The following is a 20,465-nucleotide window of genomic DNA, read 5'->3' on the forward strand; positions in this document are numbered from 1 at the left end:
ATTACATTTTTTTTATTTAGATACTATCAATAATTTTGTTGGTAAATAAAATTGTGTTCGATAATAAAGTTAACCGTTCAGCCATATATTCAGCATTTGTTCAGTGCTAGTGCTTAATTCTGTTAAACATAGTCTTAGTTAGGGGTGAGAACGGTTCGGTTCGGTTCGGTTATAGGCACAAACCGGAACCGGAACCGAAGTGTTCGGTTCCTAAAGAACAAAAAACCAAACCGATCGGTTCCTTGCGGTTCGGTTCCGGTCGGTTTCGGTTCGGTTTCGGTTCGGTTTCGGTTCCTTCTCGGTTCATAAAATTCTCGATTCGGTTTCAATAATGGTTCGGTTTTCGGTTCGGTTTTGGGCTCATTTGGGCCCGAAAATCAGCCCAAAAACGTCAATAAATCAACTCAAAATTAAGAAATAAAAAAATCAATAAAAAAACAAGCCCAAATGTAGGCCCAAAACAGGCCCAAAAATCAATGAAATTCGTTGAAGTAAAAAAAATATATATATTTAATGAAACGACGTCGTATTGATGTCGGTTCGGTTCCTCGGTTCGGTTTCCTACTTGGAAAACCGAATACGAACCGAAATTTTCGGTTCACATAAAATTGAAAACCGAGTATGCGGTTTATGCTTCGGTTCGGTGCAATTCGGTTCGGTTTTGTCGGTTTTCGGTTCGGTTCCTCGGTTCCTCGGTTTTTTTTTCTCACCCCTAGTCTTAGTGGACGAGCTTGGAATAAGCCAAGTTTGTATTTGGGCTTTGTTCTATGGATGCTTAATAATTGGGCTTTTGGGTATTCCGGCTAGTATCACACAACATATATTTTTATTTCTAATTTATAAATAAATTACTTGAAGGACATACTTGCACATATCTAAAAAGTCAACGTTTGAAATATAAGACTAACCTATTTGAGCCTTATAGAAATTGACGAAGTCAACCTTTTCCAACTGTAAGACTAAAGAACAACTCTTTTATTTTTATTTTTATTTTTATTAAACATGTTGTCGTCTTCCCATTTGCGATCTTTTCATCACATGTCAACCAATCAAAATCCTCCATTCCAGTTAATTAAACCAATTTTTTTCTATAATTATATACACCCATTTATTTTTTCAAAATCTTCTTCACATTCAGCCTCGCATGGCGGCTATTCATCCACTCTCCAGCTGCCTCGTTCTCTCTCTCTGCATTCTCTCAGTATCAGCAGATGGTAATTGATTAAATTAATTATCAACTAATTAACCCATCTTCATTAATCTCCTAATTAATTATTAACTCTCGTTCTTTAATTAATCACTACAATATCTTTTTTTTACAGTATTTCTGAGCATAGATTGCGGATCGTCAACAAACTCATTCACCGACGAAAACCTAATCGCATGGACCGGCGACGGCGACGGCCGCTACATAAGCGGCGGCGAATCCCACACCGTCCCCAAAAACAACTCCATATCCCATGTACTCGACACCCTCAGAGCCTTCCCCACCGGAAAGAAGCACTGCTACTACATCGACTCCATCCGGCGAGGCCGCGTTCTGGTACGCGCCACCTTCTACTACGGCAACTACGACGGAAAATCGTCGCCGCCCACCTTTGACCTTTTCTTCGACGGGAACCCGTGGGCCATCGTCGAAACCTCGAGCACCGTGTATTTTTACTACGAGGTGATTTATGTCATGAAAAAGGACACCATCAGTGTGTGCGTCGGCCGGAGAAACGACGGCGGGTTGCCGTTGATTTCTGCTCTGGAGATACGAGGTTTGGAGTCGTATATGTATCAGCTTATCGCCGAGGATCTTCCTCTGTTTACGCTGAGAAGAGTCGCTTATGGCACCAACGCGACTATTAGGTAAGATTCCCCGGAGAGAGAGAGAGAGAGAGAGAGAGTTGACTTTAAGATTCCCCCGGAGAGAGTTGACTTTAAGTCGCTGCTAAATTAATCTGATTCTAATTTTAATAAATATAAATTAATCATTTTTTAATTTGTTTCCGAAAATTATGCATATAATTTATTATATCTTATTTGGGTAAATTAGGAATACAATTTCTGTATTGTAATTATTTGGATTCTAAAATGCTGATTCTGAAATAAGTTTATTTCATTATGGTTTCCAAAATCAAAATCGATTTCCGTGTTTTTTTTTTTTAATGAAATTGGAATTAGTTTTGCACGATCGATATGTTAAATTTACGCCCATTTATATATCTTAGTTGATTAGTTAAAATCTCGCCCTTGTGTTATGTTGGCATACCCACGGGTCCTAACCCGTTGGGGTCGACAGGTCCGGGTCGGACACGTCCAATTTTTTTTACCATTGATTCCAGACGACGGATGATCTCGACCGTTAATTTTCTTTTTAACTCGGGCGGGTGACGGGTCAACTCGTCGGGTCGGAGTTCGAACTAGTTGTTGGTCAATTTTATTAAAAAATCATTTTTTTGTACGGGTGGGGCCCACGGATCACGAGTCTTAGGAAATGTGACCCGTAATCGGCCTTTATATAAGGGCCAGTGTTTGGTTTGCCGGGTGTATGTCAAATTATGTAAATATTTACTATGTTATGTAAATTTACGTTCTTAATCGGTGCTTGATTATGAACCAATATTGACAATTGCCATGATGATTAAACGACATGCAGATCGTTCGACGACCCGTACGACAGAATATGGACGGGCGAAGTAGGCGGCAGGGGGTCGACACAAGTAACGAGCACCGCCTTACTGAATCCTATAACATTTTTCGACTCGCCTCCCCCTGCAGTTCTACGCCATGCAGTTACTGCAGTTACTCCCAATTCCACATTACAACTCTTCATGGGATTCCCTCCTTACATAGCCTCCGTCTACATCAACTGGTGGTTCACCGAGGTGGCCGTTCTCCAACCGAACCAAACACGGAACTTCACACTTTTCATGGGCAACCGTTCTTACTCATCCCCTATCGAACCTATGTACGGAAACCTTACGCTGTTATATGTTAGCAACGTCACTGTTTCGCCCAACACTACTTTTTCTCTCGTCCCGAATGCGGGGTCCACACTTCCACCTCTCATTAATGCCTTGGAAGTGTATCTTATCGGAGATGTTCTAACGGAGGCTACTAAAGGAACTGACGGTAATTAATATATTGTCGTTTTTTTTTAAATTTTCCTGACATGTTTTTAACGTTGGAATTAAAAACAGTACTTAACTCTGTTTTTGTACAATCGATATAGTCGACGGGCTTTCTTTATTACAAGATGCTTTCGGTGTGTTGAAAGGATGGAGTGGGGACCCTTGTCTTCCGGCGGCTTACTCGTGGGAGTGGATCAACTGTAGCAGTGACTCTACGCCGCCACGCGTAACTGCATTGTAAATTAACTATAAAGAAAAAAAAATTGAATAATTTATGTTTTTCTTGATTGTTGTTCTGATAATTGAGTAATTGGTTTGATTTGATACAATAGGTTTCTCGGGAGTTTCGGTCTCTCGGGGGCGATTCCGAATATTAGTTCGATGGATGCTCTTCAGATAATGTGAGCATTTACGACTTATCTAACAATCATTAACTAAAACATTTTCCCTGGGATCGAAATACTGATTTTCCATGTTTTAATATTCGTGCAGAGATCTTCGTAACAACAGCTTGAACGGCTCGATTCCTGATTCGCTAAGCGCGTTACCAAACCTTAAACAATTGTGAGTTAAACCTTTAATAATTAATCGTGTCCACACGGACGAAAATAACCTCTTTTTTTTTTTTTTTTTTTTTTCTATCAGGAATTTGGCTGATAACAAATTAAGTGGATCTGTACCGACGTCATTGTCTCAGAAAAATGGTCTAAATTTAGTGTAGGCCAACGAGACCGATTTTTTTTTCCCTATTAGTGATTTTGAAATTTCAGAAACTATATTCGAAGTTATGAAAATCGAACGTCGATTAATATTTTGGGTGTTAAATTGATTTGCAGAGTGAGTGGCAATCCGGACCTGTGTTTACCTGGTGCAATTTGTCCTACTACAAAAACCGGTTCATCCGGAAATTCTTTGATCAATGGGAAGATTGGAAGCATAGTTACGTCCTTGATCATCGCTTGGATCAGCTGCACAAAATGAAGGTTATTAAACTGTATATGTTCAACGTGTCACGATAAACAGTATTACCAAAAGTCAGATATTTGATTTTAAGTCTGTTTTTTTGGTGTTTTAGGACAGCAAAGGAGAGCAAAAGCTTAGCACTGAAGAGCCTAACAGAGTAGTACAAATCGGCCAGGCTTCGATAAAGGAAAACAAAATCAACAGGCTCATGATATTTTATTCATTGATCGAACATCTTGTTAGAATCAGTATACATATTTATTTCCCCTTATTTAGTTGCCAAATACTGTAATCAGATTCAGAATAAATATACCTTTGATTATTATTAGCTACAAACAAAAATAAAATCATGAAGAATATTATCATACATTTGATTGGCGCCTGTGTTCACTGCTACTCTACATATTTTCGACATTGACTTTTAGTTATAAAATCTTTCTGACTATAAAAGAAACATCACAGTTTAATTTGATTTGGCAATTTAATCCTCAAGTTTCTGCAATGTTTTCACAAATTCAATTTAGTCCTTTTAACTTGAAAATTTGTCTACTCAAGGGCCGGACCCTGGGGTTATTTTGGTCATTTCATAGGTAAGAAAAAATTGCAGAAGGAGCGAGTGAGATACACGATCTACTCCGAGGGTGGGTTTTTGGCGCAGTTGCGATTTTCACAGAAGCAGTAAATGCGATTCAATTGCAAGATATGTGTGTGCCACTAAGTCACTAACAATACTTATTTTTGTTGACCTCCAATCCATCATATTGAGATTTATATAATGAAGCCCCACACTAGACTTACAAGCATGATCTAAAAAACATGTTTATCATTATTGCCTTTGTCTTAGTTTCTCATGATTATTGTTCTTCAATTTGTAAACTGACCAAGAAAACTTTTCATTTTGTCAACTTCAAAAGAATGTTTCAATCCTCATGAACTCTCTCTATGAAGACAAATATATATATAAAAACTCATCACCTCAATTAATGTTGTTGTGGAAAAATATTATACATTGCATAAGCAAATAGTCAATCTTGTTGAAGAATATCAATGAGCTTTGGAATAATGGCTACCCTCGTGTTCTCTTATCTTGTTTTAGCTCTGTGCAGTGTATCTGTATCAGGCGAGAGTGGTAACAATATCATGTTTATTAGAATCATTTTTAAACCTCAGATCACTGGATTATATATTCTCGGTATACATTGTATATATATTTTTGCATGCAGTTTATCTCAGCATCGATTGTGGATCATCCATTTCTTATGATAGTTATATGGACAAAAAAGTGATGCAATGGACTGGAGACGACAAATACATAAAAACCGGCGAAGTCCGTTCTGTGAAATCTCTTACCCCCACGTCGCCTCAAATGGAACATAAATTTATGGACGACTACCTAATGGACTTGATGCGTGTGTTCACCACAGGCAAGAAGAACTGTTACCACATCGACTCAATCAGAAGCGCGCGTGTCCTCGTACGCGCCAGCTTTTACTATGGTGACTACGACAAAAAGTTTTCACCTCCTTCGTTTGACCTTTATATCGACGGCAACTACTGGGAGACGGTCGAGACTTCGACTTCGCAGTATGTTTTTCATGAGGTGATTTATTATATGAGGAAGAATTCCATTAGCGTATGTGTTGTTCAGACCAAACAATTGCAGTTTCCGTTCATTTCCGCCCTTGAAATTCGCACTTTGGAACCAACTATGTATGTGAAGATGCAGAATCATCCCTTGTTCTTGAGGCGCAGAATTCCCATTTCATCAAGTATAATCAGGTAGGCATTAGCAACCATATAGTTTTGACGGTAAATATATTTATCATGGACCTGTTATAACTAGTGATGAAAATACAGGTACCCGGTGGATCCTTATGACAGAATATGGAATGGTTACGAACCTTACTACGATGGAGTGACCATAGTTTACGATGCTGCCGGGTTGGGTAATCAGACAGAAAAGGGAGATAGGCCCCCACCTTCAGTGTTAAAGAATGGTATAACTGCATCTACTCCAAATTCAAGCATACAAATATTCCAGCTACATAATTATGAAACTCCAGCTTACGTGAATGCCTACGTGGCCGAGGTTACTGAACTTGGAATATTTAGAGAAACGACGGCCTTCAGCATTTTCAAGGACAACCACAAGGAACTCTATACAGAGCCGTTTCTTACAATGGCTGAGAGCTTTACTCAAGTATGCCTTAGTAACTTGTCCGTTACGGGGAGAAGTTCATTTTCTTTAGTACGGGCTAATTACTCCAGACGTCCTCTAGTGATCATGGCCTTGGAAATCTTTCTCATGGGAGATGCCCTAGCTGACGGTACCGACGATAAAGATAGTAAGACACTACCTAATATACTCTCTCTCTCTCTCTCTCTCTCTCTCTCTCTCTCTCTCTCTCTCTCTAATTTGGTTACTTTTTAGTGGAAGGATTGGCTTCTCTACAAAAAGCGTTTGCTGTTTTACAAAATTGGAGTGGTGATCCTTGTGTTCCTCTACTGTACAAATGGGAATGGGTCGCTTGTAACCATGATCCTGCACCACGAGTAACAGCACTGTAATATCTATCTACCTATCTATATCTATACTCGACTTATTTCTTTTTTACCGGATGTAGTTAAGTTCTCTTACAGTACGGTGTGACACTGCAGTCATGTTTAGCTCTTCATTAATTCATCCGTGAATCATTTGGCAGATATCTCGACAGCTTCGGCCTCTCAGGGGAGATTCCAGATTTTAGTTCCATGGATGCTCTTCAAATAATGTGAGTGCATTTTCTTTTTTGTTCTGAATTAATACGTCTAATTCGACAATTTGTAACTTTTACGCGCACGCAATACATTGATCATCATAATGTTATTCGATTCTGTAGAGATCTTCGCAATAACAAGTTGAAAGGGACTGTACCTGATTTCCTTGGCAAATTACCAGACCTCAAAATATTGTGAGTCGAGAAGACAATAATAATAGACGTGTTATTTCTGTTGTCTTATATACAGATCAAGAGAACACTATTATATTTAACCTCGTGTTTTCTCTTACAGGATCCTTGAAGTAAACCAGTTAAGTGGTTACCTACCAGATTCACTCTCAAACAAAAAGGGCCTAGATTTAGTGTAAGCTTACTAACCGAATACTAGATTTACGATTCCAGTTCAGTTTTATAAGATATATATTAATGCTTCCATTATATGACATTTTGTCAGGGTGGGCTGGAATCCTGGTCTCTGTATACGAGGCAAACCCTGCCCGTCTTCGTGTAGCAGAAATAAGAGTAACAACATCATTATTCAAATACTGATTGGCTCCATAATCTCATCCATCATATATAATGCATGCTTGGGCCTAGTTTGAGATCAATGTTGACCGGGATTGTGTATGATAATGTAATATGTGTGATTCATTATCTTATTTTTGAGATTTGTCATTGTATAAATCCTTGTATTCTGTAATATGTGTGATCTATTATTTGGAAATAAAGGACTGTGTGATAAATGATAATAAATCTTGTTTGGGAATCAGTATTACCCTTTATATATATATAGCCGATTTAATTAAAGTTTTACAAGTGTTTGAGATTTAGATTTCAAGCTGATCAGGACTGAAAATTGAGCAAGAAAGTGAACTTTTTTTTTTTTTTGTGTGTGTGTGTGTGTGTGTGTGTGTGTATAAATATCAGGAATTTGGCCGATAACAAGTTACGTGGACCCGTACCATCATCAAATGTTGTCATTGTTTCAGAATTTTTAAGTATAGAGATGTCTTTCTCTTAAATGCTATTTATTTATTTTAAATACTGGTCCGCAGAATCTATCATCCCTAATTACACGAATTAGTCTATCATTAATTATCGTCAATTTGACATTAGTTAATTGAGAAGAAAATAAAAATGTGACATAGCAAAGAGTACTTCTTCAATCTTCAACTCTAGCTAATAAGCAATCTCATCACATAGCTACAAAAAATAGCACTTTGAGATAATCAAGAAACAGAGAGATTTATTTCATAATCTCGATTTTCAGGCAGATCAATCGACCGTTAATTAAAATGATTAGCCATCTGAATTCAGTTATCTTCGCCGTTTTTCTTCTATTCGTAACAGCTGATGGTAAACTATATATGAGTTTCTTGCAATCTTGTTTTTTTTTCAATACAATATTGTAAACATAATTACATATATAAAGTTATTTCTATTCATCGAACTAGGAAGGAAAATACAGGCACACGTCGAGGGCGTTAAGGTCAATACATCTTCGAGTAGTACCACTTCGTCGGTTGATTCTACTTCCTCTTGCACAACCCATTCCAACGATGGTGATCAATTCATTATTAACCTCAATTCCATTTATTTTTATCTTCGACTTTTATTCAATTTCTATATTGTAGATAGAATTTTCTGTTGGGAGAATTTTATGTTAATCATAGAATTAATATGTTGTTTGGTGGTATCGATGCAGTAAAGGGATTGATTGTGCTGATCGACGAATTTCCACAACTTGCTGGAGTGAAATTCCCTTCTATAAATAAAGACCCTTGTTCGCCTCACAAGCTGACATGGATTTCGTGTAGCAATGATCCCATTCGCCGTGTCACAGCTCTGTAATTTATTTATTTATTTTTTCCCATCATCATATATATGATTGTGCAACAATTGAATAATTGATGAATAATTGTGTCTGCAGGTATCTGGGGAGTAGAAATTTGCATGGACCAATTCCAGATTTCAGTTCCATGGATGCCCTTCAGACAATGTAAGAACTGTGTCTGATGATTCAATTTTTAAGTCTCCGATTCGAAATTATTTTAACCGAAATCTATCTGCAGAGATTTACACGGAAACTATCTCTCTGGACCTATTCCTGGATTCTTCACCTCCTTTCCGAAGCTAAAACACTTGTGAGCGAAACGCTCGAAATTTGTACTTACTATTAGGAGTTGCATTTTTTTACAAATTAATAAGTCTTATGATCTCTGTCTTGTGCTGTCAAGGAATTTGGCCAAGAATTCCGTGTCAAACACTAAGAAACCATGGTTCCGGTAAGCTATCCGTTGCATAAACTACTCTCGTTATCGGTAAAATTAAATCGATCGGTCCTGAAAAAGAAAAAAAAATTATAATATGAAATTATGATTGTTGATTAAATGCAGTAGTTTAGCAGTGGGCGCCCCCAGGCCCCCCAGCTACTACTGCCCCAGATACCCCTGTCTGCCGCCACCGGCCCCCGTGTATCGGTTTTATTGGCCACCACCACCGCCAGCCAGTAGTAGTTATGGGTTTCCCCAACCAGATCATCCATCCAGATTTGGTAAAAGTAAGCGGAGTAAGCTCCCTAAAATACTTGGTATCACAATTCCTCCCAGCCTCCTTACAGCCATTGGTGGGGTATGTTGTTGCGCACGCAATCGTAAGCGCAAAAAAGAAAAAGCCGAAGCCAATGCCAGAGCCAAAGACGCTGCCGCCGCCGCCGCCCCTGCTGCCGCCGATCATCTTGCCGCTCCAGCAGGTCACCCTCCGTATAGTTTCCACCGTCTTTAGAGCTCGTGTATATATATTTCCGACCAATTTAGATTTTGGATCCTTTGTTGCACTTTACTACTCGTGTGAATTACAAAAGCTTGGCGCTATTAAGTTTGTAAATTACAGGTGGCTCGTTCACATTTGTTTTTTTGTTTTACAAATAAATTATGTATTCGTAAAATAAATAAAAATACTTCTGAAATTAAAATAGAGTCCAAATTGCAATTTTGCTAAACTTCTAAAACTTAAAATTAGGGGATTAATTGCAATTTCCCCAACAAAAATTACACCCAATTTTTTTCTTCGTCAGCAAAACCAATTTCCACCACCACTTTCGCCGCCAACACCACGAGGAAGACGATGAGCCACCGCCCGCAGCGCCGCCTGGTCGAGTAGGAGTATTCCTTACGCAAACAACATCGTCTCATGCAATCATGACTCGACCGCGAATCGCGAGGGAGGAAAATCGTGGCTGTTCTTTCTTTTCGCCGCCTCCTCCCTATAGAACTTGACACCGTGAAACCACGCGGCTGGGGAGGTGGGGGTTGACATGATGAACGTTGGTTATGGTGGATTGGCGGTGCGTGGTTGGCCGGATTGCCCTAATTTACATTTCAGAGAAACCCTATTCCCCCAAATTGAAAATCACGATTTCACCCAAAATGTTTGTTTCGAGGGGAAAATAGGAGAAGGGCCTGTATATTTTCCGGAGGTTCTCTTGGGTGCAAACATTGCAGGGTGAGTGGAAATCCAGACCTGTGTATATCCGGTGCAATTTGCATTGCTCCCACTACAAAATCCGATTCGTCTGGAAATTCTTTCATTCATCAATTGGAAGATGAGAAGCAACGTACTCGGAAACACAAAATGAAGGTTGGCAATTTCTTACTGTTACAACATTAGTTGTTTATGCTTGCAGCATTAGATTCGAAGAATCCACGTAATATGATGCAGTGATCATCTCTGCCATCCACATAGATTAATTAGCCTTGCCCTATGTTAACTGTCACTCTAATTTTCTCGAAATTGACTTTAACTAGGTCTTATGATCATTGACATTTGCCCTTAGGATTAAATTCTTTATTTTCATGACTAGTTTTGCCAAGGAACAGTTGGCATTGACTTCGTTTCCAGAGAAAGAGAGAGAGAGAGAGTATTTGTTAATTTATTACCTGATTGTTTTATCTGCGAAGTTGTATTTGTTAATTAACCAAGAAAAGTTTCGTCAACTAGAAAAGAATGTCTCAATCCTCAACTCCCTCAAAGACATATCCATCACGTCTCCACTTCTGGTTTTTGCCTTTTCCGTCGGGCATTAACTATTATTAAGCTAAAATGACTATTTCGTGCAGAAAGAAATAAAACATAGGAAAAAAAATCTTCTCGCAACATATACATCAAAGAAGCAAATACTTCCTCTTCGAAGCATATAAATGCCCCTGAAAAATAAAAAAATTAAGCATAACACTGCAGTTGGCTTGATATTTTAACAAAATTATACCTTTTCAAAATTAAAATAAATAAATAAATAGGGAGTGGGGGGTATGGAAGTGATGATTTTTTTTTTATATAAATCATCAATAGCTGATGGAAAATCTGTTCTCCACAAGATCATTCAGCTTTGGAATGGGAACTTTCCTGTTTCCCTATCTTGTTTTATCTCTCTTCATTTTATCTGTATCCGGCAATGATAATTGTAAGTATGAGATCATATTCAATCTATTTTCCAATTCAGGATAAAATGTTTTTTTTTTAATAATTATTTTATTGCAGTTTTTCTCAGCATTGATTGTGGATCATCCGATTCTTACGAAGACGAAAACTCGATAGCATGGACAGGGGATGCCAAGTACATTAAGACCGGCGAATCACACTCCGTTCAATCCCCTAAACATTCCATATCCCGTGTAATGCACACTATGCGTGTGTTCACCTTTCCGAAGAAGAACTGTTACCACATAGACTCGGTGAAACAGGGGCAGCGTGTTCTTGTTCGTGCCAGCTTTTTATACGGTAACTACGACAATAAGTCTTCACCACCTATTTTTAATCTTTTGATCGAGGGGAGCCATTGGAAGACAGTCAGGCCTTTGGATTCGTGGGTTGTTTATTATGAGGTGATTTATGTTTTGAAGAAGGATTCCATTAGTGTATGCGTTTCTCCGCCGAAGATATATCCAGACATGGTTCCTTTCATTTCTGCGCTTGAAGTGCGTGGTTTGCCCTTGTCCATGTATCAGTATCAGTATCCCAAAAACGTTGACAATAATCCCTTGTTCATGTGGAGTAGACTTGCCTTTGGATCAAATCAAACTATCAGGTATCAATAATATAATTAATTCTGTTTTTGTTCAAAACTTTTCTAGTGCTTTTTTTGCCTACAAATTTCAATGCTCAATAACTAATGCAAGAGCCCATGGTATCTCTTCTTTTAACACATTCAATGATCATTCCACCATTAAAAAAAAAAAGACGGAAGAATGATCATTCCACCATTATTTCGACTGAACCCCATCACCATAAAAGAGAAACAATATAACATAAATTTTTAAGGGTGCATTTGGATGGAAGGGTTAAGGAGGAGTTTCAAATCCATAATAACAAATTCATGTGGTTTGGAATAAGGGTGTAAACGACCAGAACTCGAGCTGAGTGTGGCAGATTTGGTAAGCTCAAGCTCGAGCTCGAGTCAAATTTGACGAGCTCATGCTCATCGGACTTTCATTTTCTGAGCTCGAGTTCGAATCTAGGTTTTCAAGCTCGACTTCATTTTGATTTTCTGTTTTCTTTTTTAATTTTCATATTTTAATATTTTTTTATAATTAAAAAAATTAAAATTAATAAACGAACTGATTTTTTTTAAATGCAATAATAATAATAATAATAATAATAATAATAATAATAATAATAATAATAATAATAATAATAATAATAACTATTATTATTATTATTATTATTATTATTATTATTATTATTATTATTATTATTATTATTATTATTATTATTATTATTATTATTATTATTATTATTATTATTATTATTATTATTATTATTATTATTATTATTATTATTATTATTATTATTATTATTATTATTATTATTATTATTATTATTATTATTATTATTATTATTATTATTATTATTATTATTATTATTATTATTATTATTATTATTATTATTATTATTATTATTATTATTATTATTATTATTATTATTATTATTATTATTATTATTATTATTATTATTATTATTATTATTATTATTATTATTATTATTATTATTATTATTATTATTATTATTATTATTATTATTATTATTATTATTATTATTATTATTATTATTATTATTATTATTATTATTATTATTATTATTATTATTATTATTATTATTATTATTATTATTATTATTATTATTATTATTATTATTATTATTATTATTATTATTATTATTATTATTATTATTATTATTATTATTATTATTATTATTATTATTATTATTATTATTATTATTATTATTATTATTATTATTATTATTATTATTATTATTATTATTATTATTATTATTATTATTATTATTATTATTATTATTATTATTATTATTATTATTATTATTATTATTATTATTATTATTATTATTATTATTATTATTATTATTATTATTATTATTATTATTATTATTATTATTATTATTATTATTATTATTATTATTATTATTATTATTATTATTATTATTATTATTATTATTATTATTATTATTATTATTATTATTATTATTATTATTATTATTATTATTATTATTATTATTATTATTATTATTATTATTATTATTATTATTATTATTATTATTATTATTATTATTATTATTATTATTATTATTATTATTATTATTATTATTATTATTATTATTATTATTATTATTATTATTATTATTATTATTATTATTATTATTATTATTATTATTATTATTATTATTATTATTATTATTATTATTATTATTATTATTATTATTATTATTATTATTATTATTATTATTATTATTATTATTATTATTATTATTATTATTATTATTATTATTATTATTATTATTATTATTATTATTATTATTATTATTATTATTATTATTATTATTATTATTATTATTATTATTATTATTATTATTATTATTATTATTATTATTATTATTATTATTATTATTATTATTATTATTATTATTATTATTATTATTATTATTATTATTATTATTATTATTATTATTATTATTATTATTATTATTATTATTATTATTATTATTATTATTATTATTATTATTATTATTATTATTATTATTATTATTATTATTATTATTATTATTATTATTATTATTATTATTATTATTATTATTATTATTATTATTATTATTATTATTATTATTATTATTATTATTATTATTATTATTATTATTATTATTATTATTATTGAACTTTATTTTATCTTATGTATTATATATAGTTACAACAAAAAATACAATATAGAAAAAGTAAGTGAAAAAGCCAGCAAGCTGGCTCGTGAGCTCATGAAGAACTAAAAGTGGGCTCGAGCTCGAGTTTCAGCTTTTGCAGACGAGTCGGCTCAACTCAGCTACATCCGTAGTTTGGATTGAATCCAAAGCTCCCATTCTTGTTTGCTATTTTTTTAGGAATTGTGGTATCTCTTCCCATTTGGACTCATTTCAAATCTCTGGATTCAAACGCAGCCTAAAAGTGATGGACGGAATTGCAGGTACCCATCCGATCCTTATGATAGAATATGGAGTAATGAAGACATCAACTATATATCACTGGTCACAGTTTCCAATACTGCCAATCTCAGTAATTTGGTAAGAGTAGGTGAAGAGCCACCCCCAGCAGCGCTAAAGCATGCTGTTACTGCAGCTCTGCCAAATGCAAGCATAGTAATCCCCGTTGGAATATATTTTCCCGTTGAAGTCCCTGCCTATTTCACTGCCTACTTCTCCGAGGTTGCTCAGCTTAAACCAAATGAAAAACGTTCCTTCAGAATTCACGTTGACATCGAGCCTATTTCGAAACCAATTCTTCCACCTTATGGGGACTATATTGAACGATCCGGTGAAAACATTACATTTAAAATATTGTCTAATTTAGTTATTGTGCCCACTCATGACTCCACTCTTCCCCCACTGATCAACGCTTTGGAAATCTTCTACATTGGAGGCGCGCTAAACAGTTCTACCGACAGTAGGGATGGTGAGGAAGTTCGTGTGCTCTTCGATTTTTAGTTTTCTTTTTCCTATTAATTCATGCATCTTCTAGTACTCTACTATACGTGACATTTAGTCCCCGGCCAACTGCAACGTATTCATAATATATTTCTTTTCCACTTCTAAATTATTAGTATTTGTATATAATTTCCCTCCTTTGTCTTGGTAATTTAGTGTCAGGCTTGGCTTCTCTGCAAAAAGCGTTTCCTGTTTTACAAAAATGGACTGGTGATCCTTGTCTTCCTTTCCTGCATGCCTGGGAATGGATCGGTTGTTCCTCTGATAATTATTCACCACGAGTTATTAGTCTGTAAGTAATACACCTTATTATTATTGTTGTTATGTATTATGATTCTAATTTTTTTCCGAGATATATGATTTTCTAATTTTTTGGTGACACCGTCTGTGTTTAGCTTTTTATTAATTTATATATGTTGTCATTTGCAGGCAGCTTCGTGACTACGGTCTCTCAGGGTTAATTCCAGATTTTAGTTCCATGGATGCTCTTTATTCAGTGTGGGTTTTACTCTACAAACATATTTGTAACTTTAAGGGATTATATATATATATATATATATATATATATATATATATATATATATAATTAAGCTTATAAGTACTCTACTAATTTCCCATAGTGGCCATCCATATCATGTGTTTGATTCTTTAGAGATCTTCAAAACAACAGCTTGAAAGGGCCTATTCCTGATTTCTTTGCCAGATTACCAGACCTCAAAATATTGTGAGTGGGAAATTAAAAACACTATAACGATCGGACGTGTTTTCTCGTTCTTTATATAATGATAGATCAGCAGAAAATTATCTAACCTCGCGTTGATCTGTTTTCTCTTACAGGGACCTTCGAAATAACCAGTTAAATGGTACAGTACCAGTTTCACTCTCAACCAAATTGGGCACATCATTATCGTAAGTTTACCCAATTAACTGAATACTTATTATAAAATCCCAGTTCAGATCTATTTTCGAGAAATCTATATAGGAATATAGAAATTTATATATAATGCTTCCATTACATTTTCTCCCTATATTTATGTATTTGCATTTTTGCAGGGTGTCTGGGAATCCTGACCTGTGCGATCCAGGCATATACTGCCGGGTATCTTGTAGCAGAAAGATGAATAAGAATGTAATGGCAATTTTTTTTGGCTCCATAATCCCAACCATCATAACATCATATACTTTGGTCTAGTTTGAGAATCTTGATATAGACCGATTTAATAATTGGTTAGAATTATATTATTCATGATAATGTACCTAATAATCAATATGTAATTCATTGTCCCATGTTTGAGATTTGTGATTATACGCATCCTTCGTGTTGTGTAATGTATGCGTGATACGTTATTCGGAAATAAAAATTACATTTGGATTGTTTATAATGTGTGAATTGTGATGCGTTATAAGGGCATACATGGTAATTCAATTTTCTAGATCAAAATTAAAATGTAGAATTCGTCTATGTAATGATTATAGGTCTTGTGTGGGAATTGGAGTTATCCTTAAACCACAATTTAATGATTTTAATCAAGAAAACCTGTTGGGGATATATAGAACTGTAAATTAAAACAAGGGTAAATTATGAAATAATCCTTCATGTTTGGGTAATTACAACCACCTCCCTTATGAATCTTCCTATACGTTCACCATTTGCGATGTTAAATTTGGTGGAATATTTTAGATTATATGAAATATTATCCAGTTTGTACCCATTTCACACTATTCGAGCTCCATATTTCAAAACGAGATGATCATAAGATGTGTCTCTTGGCTTGTAAATATTAGATTGTGGTGCATTTTTTGCACATAACGAGTACAAACTAGAGATCATTCCACTAGGGGTGGTAAACGAGCCGAGCCGACTTGTGAGCTCGACGAGCCGGCTCGTAAAAAGCTCGAACTCGGACTCGAGGTTTTCGAGCTCGAGCTCGAGCTTTCTGACGAGCCGAGCTCGAGCCGATTTTTAGTTGTTCATGAGCTCGCGAGCCGGATTTATTATTTTTTTTAATTTTTTATATGTTATTTTTATTAAATAATGTATAATAATATAAAATATTATAGAAATAAATACAAATATTAAAAATATATATAATTACAATTTATTTTTTATTTTGTATTTTTTTAAAATAATTTTTAATAATAAAATAATAATTAAAAAAAAAAGCTTGGGCTCGAGCTCGACAAAATTGACACGAGCTCGAGCTCGAGCCAAAAAAAGAGGAACTCGACGAGTTCGAGATTGAGCTCGATAAAATAGACTCGAGCTCGAGCCAGCCAAAAGAGGCGAGCTCGGCTCGTTCACACCCCTACATTCCACTGAAATTTTAGAAGATCATTATGTTGAATTTGACACTATATATAATGATGGGTATGAAAGAAGGTTCATATTTGAGGGGTGATTGTAATTACCCAAACAAGAGGGGTTTCATTTTGTAAATTACTCTTACCTTGCAGGTGACCGTAATTTATCCTTAAAAATCACATTGTGTGTCTCTCTCTCTCTCTATATATCTTATATATAAAAGAAAGAAACGCTAGGGCAACCCTCAGAAACCCTAATGTCATATTTGTAATTTTTTTTCAGTTTTTATCAAATTTTTATCTCCTTAATATTATTTTAAATATTATTTTTGAATTTTATCATATTTGTATCCCCTAAATATTATTTTAAATATTATTTTTTATTTTTATCAGATTTTTGTCTCCTAAATTTTTTTTTTTATTTTTATCAAATTTTTATCTCCTAAATATTATTATAAATAATATTTTTTTAATTTTATCAAATTTATATCTCCTAAGTCCTAACTATAATTTTAAATATAATTTTCAACTTTTAGCAGATTTTTATCTCCTAAATATTATTTTCGAATTTTATCAAATTTATATCTCCTAAATAATATTTTAAATATTTTTTTCGAGTTTTATCATGTTTTTATTAGTTTTTTATCTCCTAAATATTTTTTCATTTTTTATCAGATTATTGTCTCCTAAATATTATTTTCGATTTTTATCAAATTTTTATCTCCTAAATATTATTTTAAATAATAATTTTGATTTTAATCATATTTTGTCTCCTAATATTATTCTAATTATTATTTTCATATTTTATCAACTTTTATCTCATTAACATTATTTGAAATATTATTTTCGATTTTTTATCAAATTTTTATCTTTAACTATTATTTTAAATTTTATTTTTGATTTTTATCTCCTAAATATTATTTTTTGATTTTTTTATCAAATTTTTATCCCCGAAATATTATTTTAAATATTATTATCGATTTTCACCAAATTCTCCTAGATATTATTTATAATAATCTGATTTTCGATTTTTACAGAAAAGGGTAAATAAATCTGATTTTCATCCCTAGCGGATTTTGTGACATCGTTTTACAGAATGTCTGCAACATTTGAATTTTATTTCTTCCCTACCTAAGGCTTCTTCTTTTGGTAACCCGACTTTAGATTTTGTTTCTTATCTTCTTCTTCATCCTATTGCATGTGTGGCAATTAGTTTACATCTTTTTTCATCATGGCTTATAGGTAATTTCATTTTGTTAAATTATGTGTTTCATTAATTTATACCAAAGTTTTCAAATTTTATGTATAACAATTATTTCATTTTATATGTTATTGGACATGTTATTGAAAGGGATGATTTGAGAAAATTAACCAAAAATGGGCGGAGCCACAAGCTATTGGAAGTCGACCTTCAAGACTTATTGTTTGTATGCGATATTTAATTTATTGTTTATATTTATTTTTGTTTCTTAATTTTCCAATTGTTAATTCCAGTGGCAAAACAACCTTAAAATGAGGCAGTGGAGAAGGGCTTAGTTCCGATGCAAGATGTATAGATGGCCTTTTACGATGGTATGTTGTCGATAGTTTAGTTTTGATTATGTTAACTTAGTTATTAAATCTAATTACTTTTAAGCTCAACATGGAAGACATAATTGATGATTTTTTTCCTGGTTCAAATTTTCAATCTACTGGTATTAGCTGATTCAATTCATTTGGAAAATTATTCAACAGTAAAGTTATGTCCTTTTTTTTTGTGTGTAATATACTTAATAATGTTCCAGTATAATAGAATTTTGATCATACGATTCATCAAACGTTTGTTTATATTCTTACAACATCAAAAGAATGCAATTTGTTGTCCCGTGCATCGCACGGGTACAATTACTAGTATATATAAAACCAAGACTTCCATTTATTTTAAATGGTCTTTTAAAATACGCAACAAACTGAGGTGACGTAAATTAAATTTTAACAAAGACTTGCAGTAGTACATGAAACCAAGACTTCTTTCATTCTTATAACCAAGTCTTTTAAAATAGGTAACAAGTGAGTTTATGTAAATATAATGAAGACTTACAATAAATTATTAATCACTACTGATGAAATCTACATCATAGCAAACAAGTTGTTACAAATGGTTAAGCTGGACTCTAACTCACTCTCAACTAAAATTTCGGTACTATTAAATCTCTATTTCTTTTAGATAAAATTATATAATATTGTTCATCATCTACTATCAATTTAATTTTATTATTCGTTTATTAATTAATTCGACCAGAAAACTACTGTCAAACAGCACAGACTTTTTCAATCTTCAACTCTTAATGATATGTGAGTAGTTATTCTATAAATACTAAGAACCATGCGCCGAAAAAAAGCACTTTAATTCACAGAAAAAATATAGTATACGTAGGTACGTGTTTATATATATAGTTTGAAGCACAATGGTTTTCCGTCGTCGTCTCGTTTCGATTCTCTTCGCCCTTTCGCTTCTATTGCTTATAACAGCAGACGGTACGGTACTTGCACCATTTTTACGTTTTCCTAATATATATAAAATATATATATATATATATATATATTTATATTTATATATATTTATAATTTCAAATCAATTCCGATAATATTGACGAAATTAAACCAGGAAGGAAAATAGAGGCGTCCGTTAACGACGAAGTTAAGCAGCTCGTTGCAACTCCAAGCACTTCATTTTCCGATGGTCAATTCCGATATATCCCTTATCACACTTAATAATAATAATTATACCTCTTCGATTGTCCTTGATCTTTTGTTAATCTACTGCTAATTAATTTTATTTACTTTGCAGCGGATGGAATTTTCATTATTACGTATAATAATTTAATTTTATGGATAAAATTGATTCTATTAATCTCATATTGTTATAATAATATATTGTAACTTAGTACAGTAGAACCTCGATAAATTAATAAACTCGCTTAAATAACAATTTCTTCCAGTCCCGAGTTGGTAAAATTGTATTAATTAAATTATTAACTCGATAACTTAATATTTCGCTAAATTAATAGAATATTGATAGTCCCGACTGTATTAATTTATAAAAGTTGAACTGTAAATAATTACAAATTAAATGCAGCAATGGAACTTATGAAATTGATCAATCAATTCCCACAATTAACTGGAGTTGATTTCCCTTCTATGACCAATGACCCTTGTCATCCTCACAAGTTGACCTGGATTTCTTGTAGCAACAATCTCATCATCCGACGTGTCACATCCCTGTAATTAAATTACTCAATTA

General features: G+C 32.9%; 4 protein-coding genes and 1 long non-coding RNA gene across 6 annotated transcripts; all 5 read left to right on the top strand.

Moving 5' to 3' along the window:
* The first annotated feature begins 1,076 nt into the window (after nt 1-1,076).
* LOC105959166 (putative leucine-rich repeat receptor-like serine/threonine-protein kinase At2g19230) lies at nt 1,077-10,633 on the top strand. The gene is made up of 10 exons (XM_088813871.1): nt 1,077-1,214; nt 1,323-1,854; nt 2,645-3,120; nt 3,221-3,356; nt 3,452-3,520; nt 3,612-3,683; nt 3,765-3,836; nt 3,956-4,102; nt 4,205-4,459; nt 10,586-10,633. The coding sequence occupies exons 1-8, from the start codon at nt 1,145-1,147 to the stop codon at nt 4,098-4,100; spliced, it is 1,572 nt and encodes a 523-aa protein (XP_088669997.1). The 5' UTR covers nt 1,077-1,144; the 3' UTR covers nt 4,101-4,102; nt 4,205-4,459; nt 10,586-10,633.
* On the top strand, nt 5,145-7,443 carry LOC148765463 (putative LRR receptor-like serine/threonine-protein kinase At1g05700). Its single transcript, XM_088812817.1, has 8 exons — nt 5,145-5,211; nt 5,306-5,861; nt 5,940-6,427; nt 6,541-6,646; nt 6,785-6,853; nt 6,962-7,033; nt 7,134-7,205; nt 7,296-7,443. The coding sequence occupies exons 1-8, from the start codon at nt 5,145-5,147 to the stop codon at nt 7,441-7,443; spliced, it is 1,578 nt and encodes a 525-aa protein (XP_088668943.1).
* LOC148765464 (putative inactive receptor kinase At1g27190) lies at nt 8,052-9,744 on the top strand. 2 transcript variants are annotated; one of them, XR_016029772.1, is made up of 5 exons: nt 8,052-8,403; nt 8,547-8,688; nt 8,772-8,840; nt 8,914-8,985; nt 9,079-9,744. XR_016029772.1 is itself a non-coding variant. In XM_088813912.1 (4 exons), the coding sequence occupies exons 1-4, from the start codon at nt 8,522-8,524 to the stop codon at nt 9,128-9,130; spliced, it is 360 nt and encodes a 119-aa protein (XP_088670038.1). In that variant the 5' UTR covers nt 8,470-8,521; the 3' UTR covers nt 9,131-9,143. The 2 variants fall into 2 exon arrangements, 1 of the variants encoding a protein (XP_088670038.1); XM_088813912.1 differs by lacking the exon at nt 8,052-8,403 and having other exon boundaries at nt 8,470-8,688; nt 9,079-9,143.
* A 561-nt stretch (nt 10,634-11,194) lies between the features above and the next one.
* On the top strand, nt 11,195-15,701 carry LOC105959165 (putative LRR receptor-like serine/threonine-protein kinase At1g05700). The gene is made up of 6 exons (XM_088812818.1): nt 11,195-11,303; nt 11,381-11,927; nt 14,365-14,849; nt 15,038-15,173; nt 15,311-15,379; nt 15,534-15,701. The coding sequence occupies exons 1-6, from the start codon at nt 11,195-11,197 to the stop codon at nt 15,607-15,609; spliced, it is 1,422 nt and encodes a 473-aa protein (XP_088668944.1). The 3' UTR covers nt 15,610-15,701.
* A 2,714-nt stretch (nt 15,702-18,415) lies between these two features.
* Nucleotides 18,416-18,920, top strand: LOC148765465 (uncharacterized). Its single transcript, XR_016029706.1, has 2 exons — nt 18,416-18,609; nt 18,677-18,920. It is a non-coding gene; the product is annotated as an uncharacterized LOC148765465 (long non-coding RNA).
* Nucleotides 18,921-20,465: the final 1,545 nt, after the last annotated feature.

Source organism: Erythranthe guttata, chromosome 14, assembly GCF_056151865.1.
Source record: "Erythranthe guttata isolate IM_541 chromosome 14, IM_541, whole genome shotgun sequence".
Taxonomy (NCBI): Eukaryota; Viridiplantae; Streptophyta; class Magnoliopsida; order Lamiales; family Phrymaceae; genus Erythranthe; species Erythranthe guttata.